Source organism: Rattus norvegicus, chromosome 11, assembly GCF_021556685.1.
Source record: "Rattus norvegicus strain SHRSP/BbbUtx chromosome 11, alternate assembly SHRSP_T2T, whole genome shotgun sequence".
NCBI lineage: Eukaryota > Metazoa > Chordata > Mammalia > Rodentia > Muridae > Rattus > Rattus norvegicus.
This window is the reverse complement of record NC_141544.1, coordinates 43,774,358-43,797,989: the sequence shown is the minus strand read 5'-3', so window position 1 is coordinate 43,797,989 and position 23,632 is coordinate 43,774,358. Positions and strand designations below refer to the sequence as shown.

At 48.0% G+C, this 23,632-nt stretch overlaps 1 protein-coding gene across 8 annotated transcripts in view; it reads right to left on the bottom strand.

Moving 5' to 3' along the window:
• The window catches only part of Eva1c (eva-1 homolog C), a 74,513-nt gene continuing 50,881 nt past the window's right edge, over positions 1–23,632 (bottom strand). For all 8 annotated transcript variants that reach the window (NR_190992.1, NR_190991.1, NM_001430789.1 and 5 more), the window contains 4 exon segments: positions 1–588; positions 6,412–6,501; positions 9,206–9,283; positions 12,830–12,973. Coding sequence is in view for 6 of the 8 variants with exons in the window: in NM_001430789.1 (NP_001417718.1) it covers positions 212–588; positions 6,412–6,501; positions 9,206–9,283; positions 12,830–12,973 (689 nt within the window). In the remaining 2 variants the exon portion in view is untranslated.

Here is a 23,632-nt window from a genome sequence, read left to right as displayed (position 1 = left end):
TCCACGTCTTCCTCCCAATTTATTCCGGGGTGTGCTGTAAACAGTGAGGTGTCCCTTTGACACCTTTCCGGCTTCACCCATCTCAGATGACATGACAGGTTATCCTTCATAGAAGGTACAAGTGGACCAGAACTGGACAGAGTGGGGAGACAGCGCATTCTGGATCCTTCCTTCTTCAGAAAGTATAATCTTATCCAGATGCATCTGGTTTTCAGTAGAAATGGCCCATGTTCCTGGGGATCGAGGAGTCTAGGCCACTGTTCATCCATATTTCTTGAATGATTTGCTCCCTGCGCTCAATCCTTTCTGCCAGCTCAGCGGCTTCTATAGAGCTATAGGCTGGATACGTAGTCCTACAAAACCTGGACAATTCCACAGGAAACTCAGAATCTGAGGAGTCCTCCTCTTCCACGTCCTCCTCACTGTCCTCCTCCGCCTTGTCACTCCCTTGCACCAGGTGCTCCCTCCCCTGCCTCAGCTCCTGGAAGTCCTTGGTGCAGGACACTCTGATGACCAGGGCACACAGTGTGAGGAACAGGCCGATGCAGACACTAGACATGAACAGCAGAGCAGCTCTCTCGGGGTGGGCTGCGAGAAGAAGAGAACATGTGAGGATCCGAAAGGGTTCATTTTGGCTCTTAATTTTGAAGACTTGCCCTCTCTCCTGTCAGAGAACAGTAGACCAGGACCCCGGGTTCGTCCCAAAATGGCATTACTAGTGGGGAACACACATTCAGAACATGAACTTAGGGGGAACATCCCAGATTCAAATTATAACTAGCAGCCACTGATACTATGTATAGTACGAGGCCCGTGTCCCAATTAAACTTTATTTATAGATTTGAGCTGGGGCCCATTGATTGGCCACGCCTACAGATGTTCAAACTGAGGCCGGGAGGGAAAATTGCAGAGGCCAGCAGCCTTTCCAGGCAGAACCAGGCTGGATCCTAGAGCTCCTTGTGGAATATACTTTGGTGCCCCCAGCATTTTCTCGGGACATCTCAACTGCTGGGCCTCCTCCCGGCACACTCTTTCATTGTGGGAAAAACAATGAAGACTGTTGTCTTTACAACTGCTGTCTTTCCCCAGAGGTCTAGACTGGAGTCTCAAAACTCCAGGGCTGCCGAGATTCCTCTGCAGGGAGGGACCTCACAGCTGAGATCTGACAGGAGAGATGGAACCCAGACACTTTTATCTTCCTGAAAGGGGATACCTCCTTCCCACAGCCCAAGCTGTCCCTAGAGGGGCTCTACTCATCTGCCCGGCATGTTATGACCTCTGCCTCTTATCTACCCACTCTCTTTAAGATGAAGATGTCTGAATTAACATTTATTTTGGCTGAGGAAAGGACAGCAAACTGTCTCTGTCAGCGTCAACTCTAGTGTCTAGTGTCGAAGAGACAAAGTGTATAAAGATCTGGCTCTCACAGAGCCACGAGCCCTTTCCACAGGAGTGAAGCTACTTTGACGGCTGGGAGTGGTGGGGGATGGGCTATCTGGAGACACTGATGCTTGACACAAAGTCACTAAACTATGATACCAAGGCCAGGGCATCTGGTCAGTCCTCCTCTCTCTTGCAGATCAAAGCCTGCTCTGCCGGTCCGTTCTCTCTTCTGACATAGTTCAGACAAAGCTCGAGAGTCCCATGTGTTGGAATTGATAGCTTTTGTGACGTAGCAAGAGACCAGAGCCTTAATCGTTTTCTGGCCACTTGTGTGGAGGACAGGGCCAGCTCCAGGCAGAAACGCACTTCTATGTCAGGTCTCTGAGGAACAAAAAGATTCATGGTTGCTGTCCAGGACCCCACCCTGCCCCTCCCTGTCCAAGGAAGGAGTAGCGCTGGACCAGATCCTCAGACTCCATCAACTCTGGATCAGGGTTTTGCTCTAGAATACCACACCTGCTAGGCAAGTGCTCTACCACTGAGTCACATACCTCAGCTCTACTTTTAAAGAATTTAGATTAATTGAATTAAGTGAGTCATAATCCTTAGGGTACATCATATGCTACCTTAGGGTACATCACATGCTACCACAGTCAGCACACCTCCCCAGGTGTCAGGCTCCTGGTTCTACTCCTGGGATTCAGAGGTTCCTTTTGCCACAGGAACACTCTGTTCGAGAGTTCACATCACTGTCACTGAGGTCCAGTGGTCCAGGAATGGGGGAAGACAAGCTGTCAGCAGTTCCATGGGAAGAAAACTTTTTATTCATAAGAAGTCAGTAACCAGATTGTAGGCAGATGGCACATTAGGGATGAGCTGGCGTCTTTAGTGATGACGCTTTTCAAAGTCGCCACTGACTTGAACCTGGGCTTAGGCCACTGCCCCAGACTTTACACAAAACAATATTTACTCCACTTTCTAGAACTGACTGGACCAGTCAGACTGTTGGGACCCCTGCTCTGTCATCTCTTTTTGAAACACAAAGCATTTGTTTTGCTGTGGTTGAATAGAATCTTCACAGTGTTTTTGTTGCTATTTTTCTAAATTTAGTCTCAGTTCATCACAGGCTAGAGGGAATGACTTATCATCTGTCTCATGATTCTAGGATGGGTGGCCAATGGCCTCCAGGCCCCATTTGCTCTTTAGATCCTGGTCTGGAGCCAAAATAAGCTCCAGTTCAAATTTAGTCACACCCAGATAAGACACCAGAAGCCACCAGCAAAGGTCTATCTCTTGGGGGACTATGGCCAGAGTCCTCCAGGAGGAAGAAGCACAAAGTGTTTGGAACCAGTTCTGATGGCACTCAGGAGTGTGACAGGACTTTCTGTCAGAGTTGCAGAAGCTGTGGACATGTCAGAGCCCACCCATGTGACAGGGCTGTGCTGTTCTTTGAATATCCTCTCTGCAAGGGTCATGTGACTGACTTTGTGATGTGTGATAAAATCTCTCCTTCACACAGCTCATCAGATGTCCTGGAGTTCCTGTCTTAGAACCACCGAGGCTGCCCTGGCCATGGTTCCAGATTCCCGACACCCCGAAAGTTCTCAGGCTTGCCTGAGGCTGGACACACACACACACACACACACACACACACACACACACACACACACACACACACACCAGAGGCAGTGACAGGATATTGAGTCACGAAGGCAGGCCTGTAGGCACAGATGAGGTAAATACTAAAAGCCAGATGTCAATATGATGTTAATTTGGTGGTCTGAGAGGGACCATGTTATTTATTTAGAGAACAAAACTAAATTAATAAGTCTTTCAGTCGGGGGACAATGGCTTCTGCTGAAACAGCTATAAACTGCCTTCCCCGGGATCACACGTACATACATAAACACATGTGCACAAACACATGTGCACACAGTTCTATCCTAGAGGCTCCCATATCATAAACAAGTACCCCCAGCCTACACACAGCACACACACATACATACCATGCACCATATACATACACCACTCTACTACACACCAAAAACGCAGCACACAAATGTGCATGCACTACATACACACCAAGATTATCACACATCTATAACACATATTACACACACACACATACACACACATACACACACATACACACACACACACACACACACACACACACACACACACACTTCCCCTTTCTATGAGAAATAGCCTTGCAGATCAGGCAGATAACCAGAGGAGATATTGTCTTTCTGAGACACTCTCACATCCCTTCCACTCACCTCCCCTGCCCCTTGGCTTGAGTTGCCTGTCTGCTTGTTTCCCATCAGTGTGATGGATTTATGTGTCAAAGCCACTTGATAGCTGACTAGGAATGTCTTTTGGCTTCCCTCAGTTTACCAGGAATGCTCTCTGCTCAAGCTCTTGGTTTTCCAGCTGCTCTGGCCAGAGGCCTGGCTCTCAAAGAATGCCAGGAGCCCACATGCAGGCTTTGGGCCCCAGTCCCATAGCAAGGTTTCTGCCGCACACCCATGACTTGCTAAGGTGCACATACTGGCTCAGCTCACAACAAACCAAACAACAGCCGTCATATTAAAGGGATGGAGCACTGTTAGGGTTTATAGATGGCTCAGTGGATAAAGGCATTGGCTACATAAACTGGACCACATGCATGCCATAGCACGCATGCACCCACAGACACGTTTTACATGTATGTGTCTGTGTGCATGTACACCACATGTGTGTAGGTATCTGCAGAGGTGAAAGGAAGGTGTCAGTTCCCCTGAGCTAGACTTGCAGGCCGTGGTAAGCCCCCGAGACACGGTGCTGAGAACTGAGCTAGGGTCCTCTGCAAGAGCAGCAAACACTCTTAACCACGGAGCCATCTTTCCAGATACGTAAAGAAGATGCACAAATCACAGATGAGAACGGAGTATAAGACAGCCATACGTCAACTCAGACTTATTATTTAGCCATTTGTTACCTGCTCTCTGTAACCCGGTCTGCCCCCAGAGCTGTCCCAGACACAGAGATATGACAGAGGTGAACACGATGACAGTCATCTGCCCTTAAGGAGCTAGACAGGCAAACACGTCCTCCAGACACATAGCAGGATGAGCACATCGAGGCTGCAGGAAGGGGTATTTACATAATGCAGGGGCAAAAGGCTCCTGTCAGTCAAATCCTGAAGACAAGGTTCTTTGTAGAAGTTGATTGATAGCCTTGCTCTCTACCCAACATGAAGCTGGACCCAGCCACTGTCCGTGGTGCCCTAGGCAAATGTCCAGCTCCTTGACCCTCAGTTCCTTAGGCACAGAATCCGGGATCAAAGCCCCATCCCTTAGAGTCATTGCTCTGTAATGACCATGTCCCCCCAAACTCTAATGAGACTGTGTTGGTGGAACTTTTTGGAGCTAATTAAGGTTAACAGTGTTCACAAGAGGGTTCTCATCTGATAGGACTGGTGGTATTTAAAAAATACACACACTCTCTCTTCTTTATTTGCACACACACACACACACACACACACACACACACACACACACACACACACACACACACACACACAGCAAGCAGCTAGTATCTATAAGCCAGAAGGAAGCTCTTGATCAAAGACTTCCAGCCTCCTTCAGAACTGTTAGGAAACAAACTGTTTCTTAAGCTCCAGTCTACAGAGTTTTATTATAGAGACTAAGTTAGACCAAGGCGGCTGAGAAAGGACGGAGCCCAACAGCGGAGGACCCAGCATGGTGGCACCTCAGCTAGCAGCACCTCTGAGTCTTTCCATCGTTGTCCTCCACTTGAAGGAACTTTGAAACTGGACACACTTCTAAAACCCAAATCTCCATATTCTTTAACTTTGGCAGTCACTAGGGGCAGCAAGGATGGAAATGGGGGAGGGGTTGTGAGGAAAAAAGAGAGGCCAAGAGCCAGACAGCGTCGGGCAAGCCTACTGGAGGAGCACAGTGAGTTGGGAAGACAGGGGTGGGTGTGACAGAGAACTGGGCCAGGCTCTCTAGCTCCTGTATTAAGATGTTTCTCTAAGCCTTAATTTCCCTTTGAGGAAGCTCTACCTCACACAAGCCCAGCCCCAGCAGGCTTGAATAGCAACACCCATGTACCCATTAGAGTGCATGTTACTCAAGTGCTCCTTCCCCCTAAGACCTATAAGTAAGAGTTGGGTTTGATGTTGGTGGCCCTGGAGGCTGGTGTCCACTTTTAAAAGGTGGAGTCAATAGGAAGTCTTTATGTCATTAGGCCTGTGCCATCAAAGAGAATTGTAGGACTCTGCTCTCTTCCTTTCTCTCCCTGTCCTCTGGTTTAAAGTGTGATCACTTGAAATGCCCCATTGTGCCCTCGGCCCCCTGATTGATTGAGTCACTGGGTCTTGAACTTGACCCCCCAGAACTATGAGCCTAACACACCTCCTTTTATTTCAGGAGGAGCCTAGGTCTTGCATTATGCAATGGCGAAGGAAAGATGACTGACAGAGCCCTCCTTGAGCAGGGAGTCAGTGTTGAGACTACAGGCAACATTCCAAGATGCAATCTGTCCTAGGAAAGGCAGAGGGTAGCAAGGACAGTGTACACCCCTCCACAGAGAGGACCATACTCAGCCAGACCTGGTGTTAGCCTTCTCTGGGGACACTAACAAGGAAATCTTGGCGACCAGAGGAATTCTCAAGCCTCCTGAGGTCACTGTGTCATCCCTGTTTTGGTTCTGTGTGAGCTGCCTTGTTTTCGTTCCAGATGTTGGGAGGATTCAATCATCCAAAGTTTTAGACAAAAGCATTTCTACTTTTCCAGGGGGAACTACCTTTGGAGATGAAACCCTCAGTAACTCAACTTTATCCTTGTTGGTCCCTTGGTTTTGTGGCTGTATTTGAGTCCCAGTCCTGTACTATCTGGATATCACAACACCGAAGTTGCCAGGTACAACTAAAGCCATGGTCCTTTGGTCACCAGAGTACTTGTCAGCAAGGCGGTAGGTAACCCCCTTCGTGTCCCCAGAAGTTCCCACTCATTCACCTACCTCGAATGTAAGCAAACGCAGCCAGAGAGTTGCTGACAATAACGCCATCTTTCCGCACAACCCTCGATCCGCTTGGGTTGAATTTTATACCTGCAATGTGAAAAGGCCATTGGTCAGAACTGTGTGCCTATCCTGAAAGTCCTGCCTGCCACAGGAATGGATAGTCCTAGCTGTCAAACCACCAGGCTTCCGACTAAGCTATAGGAGTTAGAACAGCCAGCACCTAGGCCTTCGTGTGAAGTGTCCCCATGGGCTCATGCATTTGAAGACTCGGTCCCCAGCCAGCAGTGTGCTTTGGGAGGTTGTGGGTCTTCACTGGAGGGAGGGAGTCATGGAGGGTGGGCCTTGAGGTTTGTAATCTGGTCCCACTTCCTATGTGTCCTCTGGTTCTTAACTGTCTCCCAGTCCCAACACCACGATGGCCAGTGACAGGAAAAGCAGCTGATGCCAAAGCCATCTCTGAAAATATCAAATCATTAAAGGGATCCAAAACATTGCAAAGTCTCAAGTCCAACTTGAGGTGCAGTTCATGTGCCCTCGTCCAGAACAGAGTCCACTCTTCCATCCCAACAGTGGCTTCCACCAGTCTGAGTAAATAATCCCTCAGTTTACCATGGGACTGCTGTGTGCTCTGTGGTCCAGACCTGGGGTTACAGAGGGAGGTATGTGAGAATTATCAGATCACACACACACACACACACACACACACACACACACTCACATACACACTAACTCACATATACATACACAGACACACACACACTCACATATACATACACACACACTAACCCACATATACATACACAGACAGACAGACACACACACACTCACACACACATACACACACATACACAGACACACACACACTCACACACACACACAGACACACACACACACTCACACACATACACAGACACACACACATATACTCACACACACACTCACATACACACACATACACAGACACACACATACTCACTCACATATATATACACAGACAGACACACACAGAGATACACAGACAGACACACAACACACACATACAGACACACACACAAACACAGATACAGACACACACACAGACACACACACAGACACACACACACAAAGACACACACACACAGACACAGACACACACAGACACACACACACAACACACACACAGAGACAGACACACACATACAGACACACACACACATCACACACACAATACACATACAACACACACAGACAGACACATACACACAGACACAGACACACACAACACACACAATGCACACACAAATACACACACAATACACACACAACACACACACAACACACACAAATACACACACAATACACACACACAACACACACACAAACACATACACAACACACACACAATACACACACAAACACACACACACAATGTGTGGCTGGGCTGCTTTCACATGGGAGGGATCAGGATGCTAGTGGACGCTTAGCAAGTGCAGATGGAGCAGTATTGGAGTTCAGGGAGCCCTGAGACTATCATGCAGGGGAGATATCTCTAAGAAAGATGTGGCTCTTGTGGTTGCACTGAAGGTGGGTAGGGAGCCTTCGGGACCAGGTGGGAACCAAGTGAGAGACAGAAGGAGGCTGGGATGCAGAACCTGGTAGGCAGGGAGGCTATGAACCAGAATTATGGAGGCTGTTTCTAGTCCTCACCCTAGCTTTAGGCTGAGAGCTGTTATGCCTCGGTGTCGTGTTTTCTGTAGCAAGTGGTACACAGGGAAGCAAAGCGCGAAGCCAGTCCTCTGTGTTAGGGTGGCCCACATCCATGGATTCACCCACAGACAGGAAGATTGCGCAGAAGAAATGGAATGTCTGCAGGTTTCTTTCTTGTCACTGTTTCTTAAACTACACAGCACAATGACATGGCATTGATGACCACAAGGCCCCTAGAGATTAAAGCGCACAGGAGGACCATGTGGGTTCTGTGCAAATACTGAGCTGCTTTATTTACAGGGCTTGAACATCTGCTGGTTGGACGGCGCGAGGAAAGTTTTAGAATCAACCCTAGGATAGAGAGGGAACAGCTATACTTTACTTTCAATGGGGGGGGGGGAGTTTTAAGTAAAACAAAATAGCACAAGACAAACCCTTGATACCCAAAGTTAGCGTCTTATGTATTCTATGGGGTTTCTGCAGTTTCTATCAGGCACTTCACAGGGCTGATTTTGCTCTATGTGTCATTAAAAAGAAAATTCAGACTGACAGGAAGGCTCAGTGGGTAAAGGCTGTTAAGCCTGATGATAGAGCTCATGCCCCAGGACCCATAGAGTAAAAGAAAAGGACTGGCTCCCACAGGCTGTCCCCAGGCTCACGTGGGGCCACATCCATGTACTTATACGCATAAGGAAAATGTTTAAAACATAAAAGCAGACTACGTCCCTATTCGTGTTAGTTACGTGGGAAGGAAGGGACTGGGGAGGGATGGCACGGTCAGCTGGCCCCGGGCCCCAGCTTTGCTGCAAGCTCCTGTTGTTGCAAGAACCCAAGTTGTTTCTGAGATCTGTTGTTCAAAGTGAATTTTAATTTTTTTTTCTTCTAGGAAAAGCGAATGGGGGTAAACGTATCCTATTTGTGATTTTAATTCTTTTTTTGAAACAAAGCGCTAGCTGGCCGCATGCAGGAAAGTAACCACCAGCCACACCCTGTTGTATCAGCAGAGCAGCCGGACACCTCTGTGGCCTCCTTCCACCATGGTCTTGTGTGCCTACTTGACCTCACTTAAAAGGAAATGCTGGGAGTAAGCCGTCGTCGAAATTACCGTATTCATCGTCTTTCTTCAGAGAGGGATTTAGGTTAGCAACGGCTGGGTCAACCGCCGTGAGTATGTTCTTGGGAACTAAAAACCAAAAAGAAGTATTTTAAAAACATGGTATATTAAACAAAAAACCTTTGCAAATAATATATATTTAAGGTACAATGTAGGTAAAGATTTACAAAATACTTGCAGATGACTTACAGCCTCTCTCTCTCTCTCTCTCTCTCTCTCTCTCACACACACACACACACACACACACACACACACACACACACACACACACTGACACAGATGGCGATATGAGACCATTCAGTGCCCAGACAGATGAACTTAGGCATATACATTTGCACTATGTTTTTAAGAAGCTGGGGTTGTGGAGACGGCGCAGTTTATCGGCTGGCGCAGAGGGCCCGAGTTTACTCCTAGCTTACACTGGGCAGCTTCTGACTAACTGTCTGTAAGCTCAGCCCCAGGGGCCCCGCCTCTCTTTTCTGGTCTCTGCAGGCACCTCTATGCACACACCTCTGCAAAAATAGGTTTATCTTTATGCACATATATTTAATATTTAACAGATATTTTCTTTTAAAGGATCTTAAAAGTGAGAGAGCTGAGGTAGCAGGGCGTTAACTTTCAAACCAGCTTAGACTACACAGCAAGACCCCACCTCAGACAAAGAGGAAAGTAAATAAACCACAGCACACACATCCCATGGAAAATGTTAGTAATGAAAAGGACACGAGGACGAATCTCAAAACAACACGCTCCGTGGGAGAAGGCAGCTACCAAACCCATCTATTGCACAACTCTATTTATGTGAACCGCCTAGAGAAGGTAAATCTAGAGACCGAATTGATTAGTGGGGGCACTGGAGAGCATGGGAAACTTTGGGGGGTCACAAAAATGGGGGGGCAGCTATACAGCTTTCAGTGTACTGAAGTCCACCGAGGTGCCTCAAGTGGGTGAGCTCAGGCTGGGAGAGCCTTAGAAAGCTGTTAAAGGGGAATCCTAGCATATCTGAGTTACAGTAAAGCAAGTGGACCAGTGAGGACCAGCTCCAACTCCTGCCCACTCCTGTTCTGTTCTCTTCTGCTTTTTCTCTGAAACCCTCATCTTGTCACTTCAGTATAGACCTAGAGGAGCCAGCAATCAGGGCTCACATGGTTCACTAAATCTAAGGAAGGATGGAAGGATGGTTTGTGAGAGAAAGATCAGAGGTGCACCCTTGATGATGGAAGGGTTCAGGACTAGCCTGGGCTACCAGAGACCCAGAGAGAGAGAGAAAGAGAGAGAGAGACAGAGAGACAGACACAGAGAAACAGAGACACAGAGAGACAGAGACACACAGAGAGATAGAGACAGAGACAGAGAGTCAGGCAGACAAAGAGACAGAGAGATCTAGAGAGAAGAAAGATACAGTTACGGAGGTGAAGCACACTGCTGCCAACTGGGAGAAGGGAGAGGATGCCAAGGACTCTAGCTGCAGAAAATTGCTTATTTATATTTTTGCCTCAACCCAGATGGTATCTGAGAGAAGTGGCAATAGGAAGAGGAAGTGAAGCCAACACAAACGAGGTGAGATCCGCAGTGCAGAGACCCTGTAAGTCACCCCAGCTACAAGAAAACCCTGCTTCCTTCTCTGAGTGCTTAACTAAATTCTTCTGGAAACATCCAGGACCAACAAACAGAGAACAAGCCATAAATTGTGAACCCCCCAAATCCAGGAGACCCTGGCACTTTTGTGCCCATCAAGATGAGGGCAGCTTTCTGGAGAGGTGCAGCGGAAATGCTGGAGAGACATAGCATTGATCCCAGAATACAGTAGCACCGGGACAAACGCTTTTTAGCTCAATAACCTTTCGCTCATCCCTGGGCTCCAAGAACACTCTCTCTGATTTCCTGGCAGAAGTAAAGCCCGGGCCCCTGTTGTCTTTCCCTACCGGAAGTGGCAGTTCTCCTTCCGGTCTCTCTCCGTATCCCCTCCCCCTCCCCTCTCCTCCCTCCCCTCCCCCTCCCCCTCTCCCTTCCTCCCTCCCTCCCTCCCTCAGCTAATTCTCAAGATGTGCTGAAATGAGACTCCTGCTCTCCACAAATTGTGGAGAGACGCTTGGAGCAGACGGGCATTCTGGGATGAGCTTTGTCAAACAACCCACCAGATCATGTAGCTGTGAGACATCGGTCTGTTTACTATGTGGAAGAGTACGTGCCTGTAATTCTAGCACCTGAGAGTAGAGACAGGAGGATTAAAAGTTTACAGCCACCTCTGACTATTCGGTAACTTTAAGGCCACCCCGGATGACATGAGACCCCGTTTTTGAAAAGTTTCTTCAAACTGGTTCAGAATGGATTGTGGTGATGGGGATATTCTTAAACTGGCAATAGTAGTAGTTGCATAATTAGGTGGATATGCCGGGGAGGCATCAAGTTCTTCCTTGTTGAGCATCCCGCTTTCCCTCCACCACCGTACTCATTTCAGAAGAGGGAGCTATGCAACAAGATTACAGATTGGACCCCACAGTCCCCTGCACACACATGCTGGTTTGCTCATAAGTGGCTTCCTGAAGACAGAAGCCAAGTGGAGCAGGGATTTCTAAAGACACGGGACAGCGCGTGGAAGCCTGTGGAAGCCTGTAGCTGTGACAGAGGTTGGTAGCTCCTGGGCGAGTCGCTGAGGGTCCCTGAATGATACCGGAGGGCTAAAAAGGAGCCGAACAACACTTCTGTGAACTCACATGACACCAGTGCGTTTCAGGGCTTCGGAAGAAGCAAGATAGAAATCATTTGTTCTCGGCAACCTCTGCGCTGTCCCAGGATGCTTGAACAATCCCTACTCTCCCCATCCACTGCCAATCTGATTGCCTGATGTGCTCCCGAAACTATTTTGGCCAAAGAAAACCCTATTGCTTATCCGATGTGAATGTCATAAACTAGGACAATGGAGAGAAAGAGTCTGGGGTGTGCAAGGCAAGTTGGCAGAGGCCGACGGGCTCTTTCTGTCAGCAGCACAGAAGGGCAGGCACCCTTAGGGGCAAGCGCCTATGTTACTAGACTCTCAAACTGTCCATTCCTTTGGTTTCAGCTGAAACCATTCTGGGAAAGAGATGCCGCATACATCTGAAAATACACTTGCCGGTCATTATCATTACTCTTCTTTTGAGTTAAGGACCTGTATGTAGCCCAGGCCAGCCCTTGAATTCCCAGCAATCTTTCTGCCTCAGCTGCTTGAGAGCTGGGATTGCAAGTGTGCCCAGCTATGCCCATTTCCTGTATGCTGCCCTTATGACATGAACTGAGCATGCCCAGAGGAGTCCTCATCCACCATTTTCACCTTTTAAATGTCTACCCCAGGACTCTGAGTTGACTGGTCAAATGAACTTAAACTGAGCATGCTCAGTACCGCGGACCTCCCCCAAGGTGTTTTTCTGGATGATTGTGTGGGCGCAAACGACTCTGGTGCACTCCTGACTCGTTGTAATAAACCTTGCTCCATTCTTCCCTCGCCTGGTCGTGTTTGTTGGCCATGCCCTGCCCACAATGTACAATTAAAGTGTCACACACTCCTGTTTGGACATGGCTACCATTTCCCTACCAGGCACGTGTTCACAGAGCTGGTTGAGGGTTTATTCTTACCACACGCGTAGGCAACAGTGAGGTATTTTTTCACTCCGGGAAGACATGGGCTTCCGAAGTGGTAGTTATCGACGAGGACCTTACATCTCTGCTTCCCGTAGCACCTTCTGGACAGGACTTGTGAAGCCGTGTAAGACAGGCAGTCTGGAAGGGAAGGGGCAGGGAGAGCGTCAGGCTGGTCTGCGCTTGGCACAAGAGCACTTGCTATAGATGCATAAACACACAGGGCTGACCAAACAATTTCTCTGTCGATCTGTCTCATTGGATCACCCAAGATGCTTTGCGCCAGCTTAGCCATCAGTCCCTAGAGAGCCCTGAGTTTGTCTTGAGAGCCTGCTGGCGCCATCTGGGAACTCTGATGTAGTCCTTGTCAAAGGACCTGCACATTTGACTCACACCAGGCTCTGCAGAAGGTAACTGGCTGGATACAGAGCAGATGAAATAAACACGCAGAACACGGAGGAGGTTCTTTCTCACTTCACGACCGCTACACGTTGAAATGTCTGCCTCGCTTAAGACTTCCTTCTACATGACCACATGCTCTATGTGGAATATGTCTCCTCCTCCTCCTCCTCAACCTAATTCCTGTTGTCCGGCCCACTGTAGGACCCCAGAAAGCAACCAGTGGAAGAATGAACTAGTGAATTCAAGGTCCTGCTGTTAGTACATGGTCACAATACTATCGCCAGATTGGATGGATTAGCCATGCTATGTTCTGATGCTCTCCCCGAAGTTTAAGTGCTGGAGGTCTGAGATGGCTCCATAGTTAAGAGCTGCTCTTCCAGAGGATCTGAGTTGTTCCCAGCACTCACACAGAACAGCTCAGAGGTGTCTGTAGATCTGACTCCCAGGGATCTGGTATCCCCTTCTGGCCTCTAGGGTAAAACTGGGAAGAGGAGACAGGAGAGTCCCTGGTGCTCGCTGGCCAACCAGCCTTGCCTACTTAATGAACTCCCGACCCAGGAGAGACCCTGTCTCAAGAAACAAGGTGGCTGGCATCTAAGGAGCAACACATGTGGTTGTCTTCTGGTCCATATACACACATGCACACATGTGCATTCTCACATAAACATGTACAAGTACACCCACTCACACACAGGCGCGTGTGCGCGCGCGCGCGCGTGTGCACACACACACACACACACACACACAGAAGAGGACCTGAAGGGCTGCTGGCTCTGTCTCTCCTTGTGACGCTCTATGCTATAACAAAATGCAAACCCTCAGATGCTGCTGGGAGACCAGGGCCCTCGCAACTTTGAACTAAATGAACTCCCATTCTTTACGTTACTTTGTTTCTGTTTTTTCCTTAGTAGCAACAGAGCACTGACTACAGCTAAGATCAAAGACTAACACAGCTCCTGGGGTCAAGATTTAACACAATATCAGCCTCAGGGGGAACAGTAATGACTAAAAGCATGACGTCAGATCAGGCGGGCCAGTGTCCTTGCAAAGCCTCAGTTTCCCTACCTGGACAACAAATGCTCTGGTTCATGGGCCAGTGTGATTATCATCCGAAACCCTTCATGGATAGTGTCTGGTGTTGGCACCTTGGAGACCTGGTCACCATCAGTGACATCAGGCCACCTGGTATTAGAATGGCTCTTAAATGTCCTCCCACAACCTTTGTACAGGATTGCTTCTCAGTGTGGTGCCCCTGAGAGGTAGACAGGCTTAGAGAAAGTTTTTTCAGGCATCAAGGATGTGACCTTGATGGGAGTGTTGGACCCTGGTCCCTTCCTCTTCCTCCCTTTTTGGTGCTGTGGTCATGAGGTTACAAGAATGACGGCAGAGGCCATTGTGACTAGCAGGGAAAAGTAGGGTTTGTCATCCCTACATACTTATTGGAAGGTCCTTCCCAACATGTTATGTTGAGACAAGGCTTGACTGTATACGCAAGCAAGGTAATCCTCCTGCCTCGCCTCCTGAATCTTGGTTATGGTAGGCCTGGGCTACAAAATAAACTTCTGTAAATGTAAAAATAAAATCTGTGTTGAAGTAGAAGCCACTGTTTAAATGGTGAGAGTCTTCAGGTATGTTTTTTAAATCTGCAAAAGTTTCTGTAACATTATTCAAACTATTCTTGGGACAATTTAGCTTTTCACAGACACTACAGGGCATTTACCTGGGGAATAACTCCAATCCTCTCTGTGTTCTTCAAAACTCCTTTCTCGTTGCTTTGTAAATCGTGTGCTTGAAACTTAGTAGGTATATTTTTGTCTTCAGATTAAAAACATTGTTCAGGGACTGGAGAAGTGGCTCAATAATTAAGAGTCTCTGCTGCTCTTCTGGAGGACCTAAGTTTAGTTGATCACACTGAGATCCTGACATCCTCTTCTGGTCTTCTTGGGTACTGCACACACACACACACACACACACACACACACACACACAGCATACATACACACAGCACACACACACACACACACACACACACACACACACACACACACACGAATAAAAAAACTTTGCAGTTGTTTCTTCTAAGCCACAATTCACGTATATACACAAAAGACTAGAACCAGCCCCTTTTCCACTAAGCTCCCCTCTCTGAACAGTAAAGTCCTCGGTTCTCCAAAGGGCACATGTTGCCATGCAAGGAAGACTGAGCCTGTATGAGCTTAAATTTTTATCTTAGAAATCAGAGGTTTTAATATACTAGTCCCATTATTTCTTTTACAAATTGTACAAGAGTTCATATTTTAAAAATATAGATAAAACAACACTGGAGAGAGAAAAATCCCCAGTAAATCCTGCTTGTCGGGAAGGAGACGCTTCGTGCCTGTTCGTCTTTAAGGACATCCCTCTGAGCCAAGGGTGGAGGTAGACACTCACAATCCCAGCACCCGGGACGTGGGGACAAGAGGAGCAGGAGTTTGTGTTATTCCTGAGCTACAGGAAACCCTTTTTCAAAACAGGAGAGGGAGCTGGAGAACAGCTTGGTCAGCAGTTTAGAGCACTGGCTACTTTTGCAGAGGATCTGGTTATGTTCCCAGCACCCACACAGTGGATCACAGCCATCTGGGACTCCAGTTTTATGGATCTAATGCCTTCTTCTGATCTTCATAGGTACCGAGCAAATAAGTACATATACACAAGCAAAGCATGTGTGCACACAGACTAAAATAAATAAATGTAAAATGATTAAAGACCTCTCCTTTGCCACTGTATCTGTCCCCTCAATGGCGTCACACACATGTAGCTCTGTGTGTGGCTCTTCCCCTTTATTAACATATTTGGGAAATGTAAATATAAGCTTTATTTTAATTTCAGGTTGTGATTTTTAATGATGTGTATGTCTGAAGGTCAGTGTGTAGGTGCGTGCGTGTAAATGCTTGTGCTGGGGTTGGTGTATCATGTGCTTGGGAATCTACTTCGAGTCCTTACACTGAGTCTAACCACTGAGCCCTCTCTCCGGCCTCATCAGCTCTGTTTTTAAAGGGGGCTGGAGAGGTGGCTCAGCGGTTAAAAGCACTGACTGCTCTTCCAGAGGTCCTGAGTTCAATTCCCAGCAACCACATGGTGGCTCACAACCATCTCTAACGGGATCCGATGCCCTCTTCTGGTGTCTCTGAAAAAACAGCTACAGTGTACTTATATATAATAAATAAATAAATCTTAAAAAAGAAAAGGAACTTAAAGACTGCCCTGATTTTCATCCTCTTGTAACACCCAGGGGGACATTCAGGGTTGGGTTTTTTTTTTTTTCTTTCATTTTTTTGACACAATAAGCAATGTCGTGTCAAACTTGCTTAGAGCTAAATGTTTGTATGCAAATTTGGGAGTTTTCATAGGAATTTGTGGTCATAGATTGAACTGTCAAAAATCCAAAGCATGAATGCTGTGACGAATTGGCAAGTTATTATTTGTGGAAACGGTGCCATTGTATACTGCAGGTGAAAAGGAACGTTCTGGAAGGCCCATGCTCTCTTAGAGCTATGAAGAAATAATGCCTAAATGGGGGAGGAGGGGAAGAGCTGTTATTAGTGTTTTCTTGGGCCAGCCTTGTGTGTTGCCGTGGCTGGCATAAAACTCAATATGTAGCTAAGGATGGCCTTGAACTTCTGCCCCTGCTGCCTCCATCTCCCCGAGTCCTCTTGTTACAAACACGCACCAGCCATGCCCAGGTTTTGCAATGCTGGGATCAAAGCCAGAGCCTGGTGCACGCTAGGCAGGCTCCCTCCTACGTGAGCTCCATCCTCAGTCCATCCCGAGTACGGTCCTCAAGACTGATAGAAGAGAGAAAACAGCCACCTAGGTCTAAGCTGTGAGGACCACGGCTGACAGACTCTGAACACCCTCCACGCTTTAGCGGCAGAACTTATCTTGCCTCAAAGACTTTATCCTAGCCGTGACCTCAGGAAGTGGCCAAGGTAATTCAGGTCTGACTCAGGGCTGGCTGCACCCTTATTGATGCTGAGCTCTGAACCGTTCCCAGGACTTTGTTGTTTCTTTAAAGGTGGTTATTTCCCGCCCACACGGGTTTTGCCTCTGTTGCTGCCAAGCTCCCTCCTCCCCAATACATGTGATAACAAGATACTCCACCGCTTGAATTTTTACTTTTTGGCAATTGTTTAACGCCGGGACTGAAGTTAATCGTTCTTGCGAGCCCGTGTTTATTTAGATAATTGGGCTGGCTGCTCTTAAGTGGCCCTGTCTTGGCTGGGGAGAGCTCCTGGCACCTTGATCTTGGCTAAAAAGCCGAGGCCTGCCCACACTTGGCCTTGGGACAGCCTTAGCCCAGCCTTTGAGGCCCATTGTGTTGTGTGGCTTTTCATGCTCTTATTAAGGAAATAGCAGAATCCCTGGAGCCCACCCAGAAAATGTGACCATAGCAGGAAATGACACACCAAGGCGGGGGCACACCCTGGTGCCCAGTTCTTTAGGAAGGCTCCCTCCTGGCTCAAGTTAAACCATGCTCAGAGGGCCAGCGAAGGCTCATTGAACTCACCCTTTCTCTCCTTTTCCCTTCTCCCAGATGGATTTTGGTAGGAACAAGACGAGCCTGGCTCCCTCCAAGATCTCTCAGAAATGCCTCTGGTTGGCCCAACCTCGACACAGAGAACTCAGACCTCCTTCTGTCCGACCCCACAGGACTATTAGATGTCACTTTCCATTGTCACTTATTAGCTGTAACCTCCTTCTTTGATATTCATTTGCTAGGGCAGCAGCAGTGTGCCCCCAGACGCACACCCACCCGGAAGCCTGCTTCTCCACAGTTGTGGAAGTTGGAACTTCAAGACTGAGATGCCATCAGGGCCGGCTCCATGGGGCCTCTGGCTGGCTTTGTCTGTCTTCACGTTTGTCTGTCACACCACCCATGCCCGTGTACAGGCTTGGCTTCCTCTTATTATAAAGGCACACATGAGATTGTTCAGGGCCCAGTTGAATGACCCCACATCAACTTACGCTCCCCTCTAAAGGTCCTATCTGTAAGTAAAGGTCCTATTCTCAGGTACCGGCAAGAGGGATTTCAGTGTGTGCGTCTTGGTGGGACATCCGAATAGAACTCAAGTTTGCAGCCATAGTGAACTGCAGGAATGTATGTCCGTGAGCGCCCTCTTCCTACACGCACCAAGTCTGGTCTGCATACTGTGGTGAGGTTGGCTTCTTATTTGTTTACATCCATTCCCAAAGAAGCCAGCTGCCACCTCACACCCTGGGCCTGTGAGGGGAGGAACCAGTGCCAACCTCCACCCCCCCCCTCCAGCGGTGCCAACTTCTCCCTATCAGTTGGTTACCTTGGGAGTGTAGCCCTCCAACCAGAGATGTAACCTCAGGAGACCTCCCCGCACCAAAAGCAAGAAACTCTGCTCTCAGCTGCCCCCGAATTCCTGCCCCACAGAGGCTGCAAGATGATACGTGTTTTATCGAAGACCGTTAAAATGTGGAGCGTTTTATTACAGGGTAACAGGAAGTGAGTACACAGGTTGAGTTTTAGGAATGTGTGGCTGAGGTGGTGACTTTGGGACTGAGCGGTAGGCGAGAGATAGGAAGAGAATTTTTGAGAAAATTTAGGGGGTTTTATGAAAAACTCAGTATCCAGTGACTTTATAGAAGTCAAGAGAGGCTCCAGTGTGGGCTGCCCCAACTTAACTCTGGAAGGATACAGTAGGCTAGATGTCCCCGCCCCCTGACCCACCCCAGCCATTGATTTGGACATCAAGCAATACCCGGTTACTCTTCTTTATGCTATGCCAAATGAATACAGCTATCTGTGTGCACGAAACAGATAGTTGTGGGAAGTATTGCCCTAGACGAGGCTGTGCTGTGCAACCAATGCTGACCACCTTGGCCTCTGCCTTCCCATAATTCACCTGGTCAGATGGGGCATGGTGGCTGCCATCTTCCCTGTGGTCCCAGAGCACAGTTGCAGGCGTAAGCACTCTTTCCCTTGTGTTCACTAAGAGAGTGTGTTCTGTTGATAGTCAGACACTGGGCATTCCTGGGGGTGTATATCACAGCACAGTGGAATCACTCCTGTGACTTCAAGTGTGCCACACACACATATTGAAATCTACCATGATGGGGTGGGGAAGCCTCTCATAGTCACCCAGTCAGCTCCTCTTGGAACCACTCTATGTATGACACAGGCAGAACCAAAGTGGTCCGCACTAAGAAAACTTGGGGCTATTAATAATAAATAGTGTTTTTAAAAGGAGATAGAAGTTGGGAGGTAGGTAGGTTGGGAGGTCCAGGGGGAGTTGAATGGAGGTGGTATGATGTGGATAAGATCAGAATGTCCTGTATACAGGTATGAACATATCAAATAATAAATAAAATGCTAATATAGAAGCCAGTAGCCAGCTCTATGTAGCAAACCCAAGCTACAAATTCTGATATAATAGAGTGTGGGATATTTACAGTAGGAAAACCATTCAAGGTTACTCTCTGCTCTGCTAAGGGCTTAAAAAAAATTATGAACTCAGCAATCAATCAATCAGTCAATTAATCAAGACTCCAGCAGGGAGGAAATGTGGAGAAAGGCTAGAGACAATGTATACCAGTACAATGTGCACATTGCATATACATTGTATACACATCCATAGTCCAAAGAAGGAGAATTAAAGTGGTATTATGGAAACCTTCAGGAAAATCAAACATCCAACCGTCAAAGTTGCAGGGCAACCCAGAACTTGTCCTTACTATTTATATATTCAAATCGGTACACATGTGCTTGTCGTACAAATCAGTAAGTTTATCATGTAAGTCAGGATATAAACAAGCCCTACCCACTTCTGATATAAAACATGTGGGGATTTATTCCAAAGGAATAACCCATAGAAAACTATCAGAAGGGGTTGGGGATTTAGCTCAGTGGTAGGGCGCTTGCCTAGCAAGTGCAAGACCCTGGGTTCGGTCCCCAGCTCCGGAAAAAAAAAAGAAAAGAAAAGAAAAGAAAAAAGAAAGAAAGAAAACTACCAGCACACACTTGCCTACAAAATGTATTCCGAAACTCAGAAACAGCAAAACCCTCCCAATATTGGAATCTAAGCAAGATGGTAGGCAGTATTGGCCACATGGAAAAAGACCCTTGCTGCAAAGTTAAGGAAAAAGAGGCCAGAGGATAATTACAGAATTTATTCTTAGACATTAGGACCTCGGAGAAATCCAGAAGAATAAATACCGTGTCATTTTGACGGTTAATATTGTAGTTCGGTCATATTGCTATTTATTACTGTTTGCTGCCGTTATTGTGTTTGCGCCAAAGACAATGGCTGTGTTTTAGAAAGTTTGAGAACTATCTTCTTCCCAGTCTTTGAGTGCTGACGTCATTCTGAGCTGTTGTAGAAGCCAGAATGGTCCGCGACCACTATGTGCCTGACAGGCCATCTCATGGCCACCAAAGCATGGCCTTGCAGAGGGATGCACTGAATCTAAAGCTTGCAGACCTGCCAGACTTTCCTCATCTGCATAGGAAAATACACAAATCAATCCCGAAAGCCAGATGCCCTGGGGCGCCAACCGCAGGGCTCCCTTCACAGGCCCCTGATGAGAACCAGCCCTCAGCTCTGTGTGCTCATCCATCGAGCCCCTGCCAGGTCTAGAGCAAAGGCCAAATGCGCCTTCCTCCTGCTTCAAAGCCATGTGCCTGGGCTGCAGGAATGGCTGGGAACAGAAAGCAGAGGTCTCTCTCTCTCTCTCTCTCTCTCTCTCTCTCTCTCTCTCTCTCTCACACACACACACACACACACCAGCAGCCTGTGGCCCGGATGTGGCCTTGTAGGCATGTTGTCTTTGGCTTATTTCGTGTTTTAAAGTTGGAACATTTTACATTTAAAAAAAGACTGGATTTCCAGCATCTCAGGAGAGCTTAGAGGCTGTGATAACACCAAGCCCACATCCCAGCCTGCAACCCAGAGCCAAGGATGGGCACCCAGCCATGCTTACAAGGGGCCCTGGTTCATTCACCCACCAAAGGTTCAGAGGGCACCCATCCTGTGACAGGCGACACTCCGGTTGCTGACACAGTCCCTGCAGAGCTCAGCATCTGGGAGGATGAGCCACATACTCATTCCGTGGAAGTTTTACTGTGAAGACAGAGTTGATAATAACAGGGCTCTGTTCTGGCGGGTGCTGGGGAAACCTCTCTCCTGTGCCAGTCAAGGTGACTGTGAAGAAGTGTGACCGAGCTGGCCACGTGTGCTTTAGAGATCATGAGGGAAGCAGAGAGAGGAACAGGACCACAGCTGGCTTCTGTGTCTGGTTACAATGGGCAGAGTACAGGTTTCACACAGTGGGGGCGTGACCTGCTTCACTTAAGTGAAACCTTTCAGATGTTGGTCAGTGGAGAAAGAAGGGAACCCCGTGGCCCAGATGAGACATCCCCAGAGTGGGCTGGGAGCCAAGAGGCCGGATTGGAAGTATGCTGTCACCTGGAGGGACAGGAAGTGGGTTTTGTCAGTGGGGTGACAAAGTTTATTTATACAAAAGGGACAAACTGAGGTGTTTCTAGGGAGTGTTTTCCAGGTGCACTCAGCAACCATGATGAATGGTATGCCCATCTGAAGAGCAAAGATTTCTCAGCATCCAGCTTGTCAAAGAAATGTATTAGCCAGCAAAGGTTTGTGTCTTCTAAGAGATTTATGTATTTACTTTATAAATGTGCATAAAAAATGAGTTTATGTGTGTGTGGGGTGGGGGTGAGATGCAGGCCTGAATAGAGGTCAGAGGTCAACATTAGGTGTCTTTGTCTTTTGCTCTTTATCTATCTATCTTTCTTTCTTTCTTTCTCTTTCTTTCTTTCTTTCTTCTTTCTTTCTTTCCTTCTTTCTCTCTTCCTTTATTTGACAAAATATCTCTCTCTAAATCCAGATCTCATCGATTAGCTAGGTTGGCTAGCCCCAAACGTCCAGGCACCCTCCTGTCTCTGCCTCCCAGTACTTGGATTTCAGGGGTGTACCCCCACACTTGACTTCCTTTTTAATGAGATTGCTAGGGACCAGAACTCAGGTCCCCTCGGATCCCCTCAGGTCCTGTCAGGTCCTTACGTTTGCACAGCAAGCACTCTACCACCAAGCCTTCTCCCCAACTTTGTGTGCCTAGCTCTGCCCTGAGGGATGGGTACAGACTTGAGGTTCCCATGTTTGGTCCTCAGGAGCCCCGACTTTCCCTTGAGATCTTTCCATGGCAGCACGGAAAGAAGAAAGGCTTCGGGGGTCATTAGTGCAGCAATGAGCTTCATCTTCATTGCTGTGTGTGTGCTGGGGACACTGAGCCTGGATAAGGGACAGGGTCAGCCATGCAGAAGAGGTAAGCAGGCTACTCTGGCCAGAGCCTAAACTCTTTATTCATACACTAAGCAAGGGCAAGGTCTTCAAGCCACAGATCTTCTGCATCCGCCATATTGTCTCCGGTGTTGGTTACAGCTCTGGGCTGCCCTGGGGAGTCCTCCAGCTCTCCAGGGAAACCTGGGGTCTACTGCTTTGCTTCGCTTGCTTGGGTTCTTTTCCCAGTAACTGCACCTCCCATCCAGCGTCCTCGTGATTTCAGCAGCTGCCTGGTGAGCACAGAGCATTCAGCCAGTGGATCTGCCTACTTGGCTTGTGTGCTCAAAAGAACAGCTGGGGCAGTGGATTCCCTGAGACACACATTAGATTTCATAAGCCTGAGAAACAGGACGTCCTTCACCCAGGTTAGGAAGTGATGCTGAGCCATTGGGGTAACTGAGGGAGTAAAGGGACCTGTCACCAAGCCTGATGGCCAGAGTTTGGTCGGGACCCACAGGGTAGGAAGAGGGAGTCAACTCCCACAAGTTGCCCCTGACCCCTGCACATGCACAAGTATACGATGAATAAACAATGTAGAAAATGTTCTTAAAGACAAGCAGTGAGGAGAGGAGATGCCCTTGGTCCTGTCGGGGCTCGATACCCCAGTGTAGGGGAATGTTAGGGTGGGGAGGTGGGAGGGAGTGGGTGGGTGAGGGAGCATCCTCATAGAAGCAGGGGGAAGGAGATGGGATAGGGGGTTTCTGGAGGGGAAACCAAGAAAGGGGATAACATTTAAAAATATATGTATACATAAAACAAAAAATATATCCAATTAAAAAAAAGAAAAAGAAATGGTGTGTGGAAAGAGGCTCGGGAGAACGCGTAAAGGTACAGAGCCCATGGCAGCATCCTGTATGTGAGTCATCTCTTGAATAGCAAAAAAAAAAAAAAAAAGCTGAGAAGAAGAAGGAGGAGGAGGAGGAGGAAGAGGAGGAGGAGGGGGGGAGGAGGAGAAGAAGGAGGAGGAGGAGGAGGAGGAGGAGGAAGAGGAGGAGGAGGAGGAGGAAGAGGAGGAGGAAGAGAAGGAGAAGGA